This window comes from Nicotiana sylvestris, chromosome 6 (genome assembly GCF_000393655.2).
Source record: "Nicotiana sylvestris chromosome 6, ASM39365v2, whole genome shotgun sequence".
NCBI classification, from domain to species: Eukaryota; Viridiplantae; Streptophyta; class Magnoliopsida; order Solanales; family Solanaceae; genus Nicotiana; species Nicotiana sylvestris.
The window spans coordinates 133,434,818-133,441,653 of NC_091062.1; the positions used below are offsets into that span (position 1 = coordinate 133,434,818).

General features: G+C 34.4%; 1 protein-coding gene across 2 annotated transcripts; it reads right to left on the reverse strand.

The window, feature by feature from the left end:
* Positions 1–1,442: 1,442 nt before the first annotated feature.
* Positions 1,443–6,279, reverse strand: LOC104229923 (uncharacterized). Of its 2 annotated transcripts, none has more exons than XR_711767.2 (6): positions 5,907–6,279; positions 5,534–5,771; positions 4,810–4,920; positions 4,633–4,700; positions 4,394–4,512; positions 1,443–2,092 (listed from the first exon to the last, which is right to left on the reverse strand). XR_711767.2 is itself a non-coding variant. In XM_009782652.2 (6 exons), the coding sequence occupies exons 2-6, from the start codon at positions 5,651–5,653 to the stop codon at positions 1,943–1,945; spliced, it is 582 nt and encodes a 193-aa protein (XP_009780954.1). In that variant the 5' UTR covers positions 5,654–5,771; positions 5,907–6,279; the 3' UTR covers positions 1,443–1,942. The 2 variants fall into 2 exon arrangements, 1 of the variants encoding a protein (XP_009780954.1); XM_009782652.2 differs by having other exon boundaries at positions 4,796–4,920.
* Between the last annotated feature and the right edge of the window lie 557 nt (positions 6,280–6,836).

A 6,836-nucleotide genomic window follows, 5' to 3' on the forward strand; every position in this document is an offset into this window, starting at 1 on the left:
GTTTCGTGGAATTTGGACAGAAAAGGTCTAGGATCTTTGAGGAATTATAAAATGAAAGGAGACAAAGTAATCAGAATGGTGAACGGTGTGCAACATCACCATTCACTACAAAGATTGCGTCACGTGCATCATCTACTAATTAGACAAAACGATCATCTGATCTAATTCAAATAAGAGGGTAAATAAAAAGGAGAAAACAACTTGATTTGGCAGTTTAAAACACAAAAAAAGATTATCAATATTAGCACTACTTATAAAATGCTGCCAAATTTAGCCATACATCCCTTTTTATTACAAAGTGGCTATGCTTCCTTTTCTTCTCTTTTTCTCTGTTTCTCTTCGTGCTCAAAAACAGCGGCGGATCCGAAGTATGAGATACGGATCCAGTAGCTTTTGTAAAGATGTTGTATATATTAAAATTTTTATATAAAATTTTTATTAAATATCTATAAATATTTCATTGTGAACCTTGTTATTATTGTGTATAACTTGAGATCATTGTAGGAACCTATAAACTTCAAATTTTATATCAGCCTCTCGGTTAAACTGCACATGATTTAACAGAATCCATCTTCCTAAGATGTCACAATTTCAACCAACTAGCTCGTTATACTATCTTGAAGCTTCGATTTCCAATAAGAACGTCGTGAAATTTAAACATTAGGATAAGACATAATTTGGAAGTTTTGGTTTACACAATAAGTAAACTTCAACTACGACCTCTTGAGTAAACATTTCCAATCTGGGTCCATAACCACCATCAGATGGATAGTTAATGTACCCAATCTTTTGATCAGTAAAGAAATATTAACTCCCACATATGCATCTTAAGCCGTTTTTTGAATATTTCCGACCATCTCTAGTTTACAGTAAAGAGTGCAAAAAATAAACACAAAGGATGATTAATATCTAACCAGAATCGCGAGAGTTCTAGTAAAAAACTATTTCTTTTTGCAAAGCTGTGTGTGTTAATTTCAACAACATAAAAGCAACCAAGATACAAGTCAATCATGTCATCACTCATAATCTTAAAAACCCTATTATGAATTGAAACTATTAATTAAGAGAACATACCTTCATGTAATAATTGACTGAAAACAACAAGAAAGCTAGAATAAGTTAAAGAGTTCAATACGCCTCGAACTCCAGCTTCATCAATACAACCAAACTCATTAACATTATTAAGAGTTCAATTCGCTTCGAACTCCAGCTTCATCAATACAACCAAACGCATGCACATTACTCCAAAAGAACAGAAAATTTAGTAAAACTCATTTACTACAGTAGTTATTACTCCAATACCATAAGCAGTTTCCCCTTTAGATTTTTATCAAATAAGTAACCCACGTTTTGCTGCAATTTGAACCACCCATCAAAACATAAGTAAATTGCACTAAGAATCACAATTGTATGAATACGGAATCATCTTTCGAACATCAAAATTAAACAATCTTTTCTGCATCCATTAGATATAGTGTCACGTGAATCATGCGAGTGTTTCTGAACTTGCAACAGAGAAAAGAAGAGATTACAAGTTTCTGAAAGCATATATCAGGGACAAATAGAAATCTTGAAGAACTCAAGGTAGTGATCAGGGACAATGACTTCTTCAACTGGTCTCACCATTTTGTTTTTTACCCTTCTTTTGTTTGCCTAAAGCATTTAGCATATCATACAATGATGTAAATTCACTAAATTAAAATGCTGAGACATAAACCTTCTATTCCAGTACTATGCAATGCTTAGTGAACATACAACTCTCTTTCTCTCAAGTAGAAATATTTGAATCGGATAGATATTAAGCCAAATGATCAAAGAGATTTGCCTCTATTTTTATTACTGCTTTACTTAAGTTGTCTTCTAATGCTAACTTCCAGTATGAACTTCTCCTCATCAATCAGTTTTAATTGGCAAACATCTCCTTCACGCAAAGCATTACCAGCTATAAATTTTCCGAACCCAGTCCGCAGGAGAAGTCTATCAGAACTGTGGACTGAAACGGGCCAGCTACCTCTATCAGTTTGAAGAGTAGCCTCAAAGTTTTGCCCTTGCCCCTGTTCAAGTATCTATTGCCAAAAGTAGCTGGTACATTCTGCACAAGTATGTATGGTCAAAAACATGCTCAAACACAATACACATTTAATAATCAAGTGATTGGTATCAGATGCAATGAACTAAAACACTACAACAAGCAGTAACACAACTTCCATTACCATTCGAAGTATATTCAACTACTTCAAAGAGTACCACTTGACCAATAATATTCACATAGCTGAGTTATTGTGACGACATGCAAAGTTACAACTATATAATCATAAAAAGCCGAGTAATCATATTCTGTGAATTATATGCATCTGAAGTTTTAATGTTTTTAGAGGTAAAAAAATTTCTCTTCATCAAACATTCAGGTCAAAGAAACACACAGAATCAAAGAGATGTCTTTCAGAGGATCTCAATATTACATTCCCACAATGTTGTAAAAAGCGTGCGCTTCTCGCTTAAAGCGCTGAAGCGACGCGAGGCGAGGCTAATTCGCTTTTCTGCCATAAAAGCGACTCACATGAAAAAAGCGCACGCTTTACCCTGTTAAGCGAGAAGCGCAGCGATCCAAAAAGCGCAAAAAAGCGCGCTTAAGCAAGGTTAAGCATCTGTTAGGGTTTTTTTAAAAAAAAAATTGGCAAAAACTTAACGCAAACAAACACTTCTTCTTCAAGCGACTGCTGCTCCAACGACTGCTTCAGTGCTTCTTCTCTGTAAGTTTCTTGCTTCTTCTTCTCCTCTCTTCCTCTGATTTTCTTCAGTTCCTGTTCGACTCCTTTTCTCTTCTTTTTTCTATTTTTTTCACTTTTTATTGCTCCGTTCTTGTGCGGTTGTGCCCTAATTTCTGCTCTGTTCTTTCTATGCTCCGTTGTTCTCTTCTTCTTTCTATTTTTTTCACATTTTATTGCTCTGTTTTTGTGCCCTAATCTATGCTCTGTTTTTTTGGTTTGTATTTCTCTATTTTTCTGTTCAGACTTTTCTGGTTCGAAAAAAAATTAACTGTTCTGTTCTGGGTTTTTTTTTTAGTGTATTAAATTCAATCTTATTCAATAGCATCAAGCCAAAAAAAGAGATCCAGCTTGGGCCTATGGAGTTGCAATTGCAATTGCTTAATATGTTATGACTTTTAAGGATTATTCACTATCTAGTTTTAGTATCTATTATTTACTTCTTGATTTAAGAATTGAAACATTTGCTTAATATGTTATTTTTATTGAGTTCTTGGCCATTTATCTATGCCTATTTAATTTTTATTTATTTATGTGTTAAATTGCGCTTCACATGAAAAAAGCGCGCGCTTCGCTTTGCGCTTCTCGCTTCGGTGAAGCGAGGCCTCTTCGCTTTTTTCCGCTTCTCGCTCTCCAAAACACTGCATTCCCATAAACTCTGAAGCGCAGCATTTTAGAAGGAAATTTCATGACTTGGGGATGGACAGTTGGCTGCAGTTGATGTGCAGCATAGAAGAATGAAGTTATCAAATGTAGGACGAGATGCATTACTTATGAAAGTGGTGGAAATTTTACACTAAGGGAAGGATACAAAGCTCTTACTAGAAGTGGAAATGAAGATTCATTCTGCAGAGATGCCTCGCACAAGATATACTAGCCAAAACAGTTTTTATCTCATGCAATAGATGTTCTTTGCGTGAAAAACAATATAGAACCAGTCAATCACTTATTTATATATTGTACAATAGCTAGGGAGTTGTGGAAACTACAGTTAAATCTGGTCAATATCAAATGGGTCTTTACAGGGAACAGAAAACAGGTTCTTTGCAACTGGAGAGGAAGGAATCATAAGCCGATTATAAGAATATGGAATTGTATCCCTCTAGCTATATTTTGGGTGCTATTGAATGAGCAGGAACAAATGTGCATCAGCTGAAAAACAATTGCTTATACGTGTTGTCAGTTTGGTCTGATTTTATGGTGTAAATGATATAAATCATCTGATTGATTTTGTCAGTTTCTTAGGAAGCTAATGGAGAACTAATCACTTTTCTTTTCATGAAACATTTACCTTTTGCTCAATAATAAATTGCACAACATTTCACACAATTCCATCTTCCAAAAAAGGTCAACAATGTCAACTAATTAGCCCGCAAGAATATATCGAAGCTTCTATTTTCTTTAGAAGTTTCTTTTGTTGGGAAATTATTGGACATAAATGTCAATCCTAGAAACTCTTGTAAAAGGAATTAAATATGCCACCGGATAAAAGTGACTACTAGACATGAATTTTTTATACTGTTTCGTATAGTTGACACTAAAGCAATTATATTTAATGACATTTTAGAAAATTAGTTGCATTTAAGTATTTATGAATATATGCAAATTAGCAAATAATAACTTACCAAGCGCTTTTTTCGAATGTAGGATGGTTTGATAACAATGTCGAATGAAGTGACAGAGAAAACCAAGTCTCCTGATTCATTAAGTGCTTGATCAACTGGCCGAGCTGATGTACCTATCTCTGAACCAGATGCTCATTTGTAAGTTGACTATTTTTGGAACTGAAGTTTAAAGGTTAAGCATGAAGACAGATGTGTTGCACCAAACTAGCTATAAACTGAAGATCTTCAAAGAAACTTACCATGCACAATTTCTTCGTCCAATGGCTGCAACTCAGGCTCGTTGATGGCAATTACGTCCCGCTTTAAGCTGCCATTTATCCCATATATTTTAACATAAAAGAGTGAATTTTCAGCATAGGAAAAGGTTAAAAATTCTCCAAATTCCAAATTATTGTTCCGTACAAAGTCTGGCCAACCTCCCATGAAATCATTGTCATTCTTTTCCACAACAACCTTCCAAGATCTTCAAGCTTATAGTTTGCAGGAATGTCTCCATTGAAAAACTTGAGAAAGACCGGTGGAATTCTCTAAGCAAAGGAGACACAAAACGGAACATAACTTCGATTTGATTTCCAGTGGAAAGATGTGCAATAACAATAGAACAAGATAGAATTGTTTTAACAAAAATTAAAGTACACTCCTATCTGGGTCTTAATCCAGTGCTAATTTCTTTAGTATACTATCTGATAATGTCCACTCTAGTCTTCTACGTCTAGGACCATAACCACAAGATAAATCTTTTATTATGTCATTCACTCTTCCGTCAATAATGAAGTGTATTAAACTGGCATTCCTTCTGCATATACATCTTTAGCAATCTCACCCGATTATAGATTGCTAATTAGGATAATAAACACCCCATATTACCAGATTATAAGGAGTAGTAATAAGAACAACATATTTGCAAGTTTTGAGTATTATTTTCATCAACATCTAAAAGGACCCATCTGAACTTAGATCATTCATACAAGAACCAAAAACTATAAGAGAACATACATGCATGAAATGACCTCTGTTTTTTAATTGATTAAGAACAGCAACAAGGTTGGAATAAGTTAAAAGTTCAACTAGTGGATCTTAATGCAACGTTTTATTACCAGTTAAGGAGAAATAACTAACAATTATAACAGCAAATATTACCAGTTGGAAGTTGCATATTTGAGGGTGATAAATCTTAAAGAACTCGGGGAGGTGATCGGGGATAGTCACTTGCTCAATTGATGTCACCATTTTATCTTTCACCTTCTTTCTCTGTCTCATTTTGTTTATTGGAAACAGTTTCTCTATCTCCCGCAAGGTAGGGATAAGGTGACACACTACACTCCCCAAAACCCAATATGTGTGTATGTTGTTGTTGTTGTTTCTTTCTCTGGCTCAACTATAAAAGCAACAGAGACAGAGAGAGGGGAAAATCAGTACTTAAAACAAGAAAATGGTATAAGCACACAATGTAAACAAAATAAAGAGGAAAATGGAGAATATGAATGAGCAGTAAAGATAAAATTAAACCTACATCTTACAGTACTTGACTTTTGGTTTTTGGTTCTCATTTTTGCTGGGATTTATAGAGGGGAGATGGAGATGAGGAATTGGGTCGACCCATTTGGGACCCGAATTACCTCTCTCTCTCTCTCTCTCCTTCCTAATCTACCTTTTCCCAAGGCGTCCCAGGTCTGAAGCATTGGGAATCTGATGATTTTGGCGTGGGAAGATGATTCCAAGAGTTTCACAAAAATGGGATGTGAGTGAAGGGTGAAGAATGAGCAAGGGAAAAAGACTAAACATGAAAATGGAAAAAGAGATAGCAGTTGATGCAGAGCTGACAGTGGCGGCGGAGTAGCCGGTAACATGACTGGACGAAAGTCGAAATTTCATGGAAGGGGAAAGGAAGCGAAGAAATAGGGGTTATAGGGAGGTCCTCCTTTCAATTTAAGCTTTACGCGTGTTCGTACAAATCCGAAAACCCGAACCAAACCGAAAATCAAACCAAATCGATACTATTTGGTTTGGTTTGGTTTTGGTTTTGAAATTTAAAAATCGATCAAATTTGGTTTAGTTTTGGTTTTAATTAAAAAAACTGAACCAAACCGAATATAGGAGTAGCTATTTTTAAATTTATTATTACACTTATATATATATATATATATACTTTTAACAAAGTTTTAAATATTTTATACTAAATATTAATCGTTTGCACTTTTAGTACAGTTCTTTTCCTTTACATTCTAGTTTAATTGGTAGTTTTCTTTTGTTAAGTGTAAGAATCTATTTCATATTAAAAATAATATATTTTTAATTGAGTTCTTAAATTGTCCATCACTATTTGATTCAATTATCATTAATATATCTTGGTAAATAATAGATTTCTCAAAGGGCAATTGATTTAATAGTGTTAAGTTGAAAATGTGGTCGTCGAAATGTGTGTTTGGTAGTGTATGTCTTA

What these genes read in the sequence shown, in the direction of transcription:
- LOC104229923 (XM_009782652.2), bottom strand. Translation starts at nt 5,653, where the DNA reads ATGAGACAGAGAAAGAAGGTGAAAGATAAAATGGTGACATCAATTGAG. An exon ending in TGGGAGGTTGGCCAGACTTT is followed by an intron (nt 4,701 to 4,795) that starts GTACGGAACAAT and finishes GATAAATGGCAG; the next exon opens with CTTAAAGCGGGACGTAATTG. An exon ending in ACATTCGAAAAAAGCGCTTG is followed by an intron (nt 2,093 to 4,393) that starts GTAAGTTATTAT and finishes ATACTTGTGCAG; the next exon opens with AATGTACCAGCTACTTTTGG.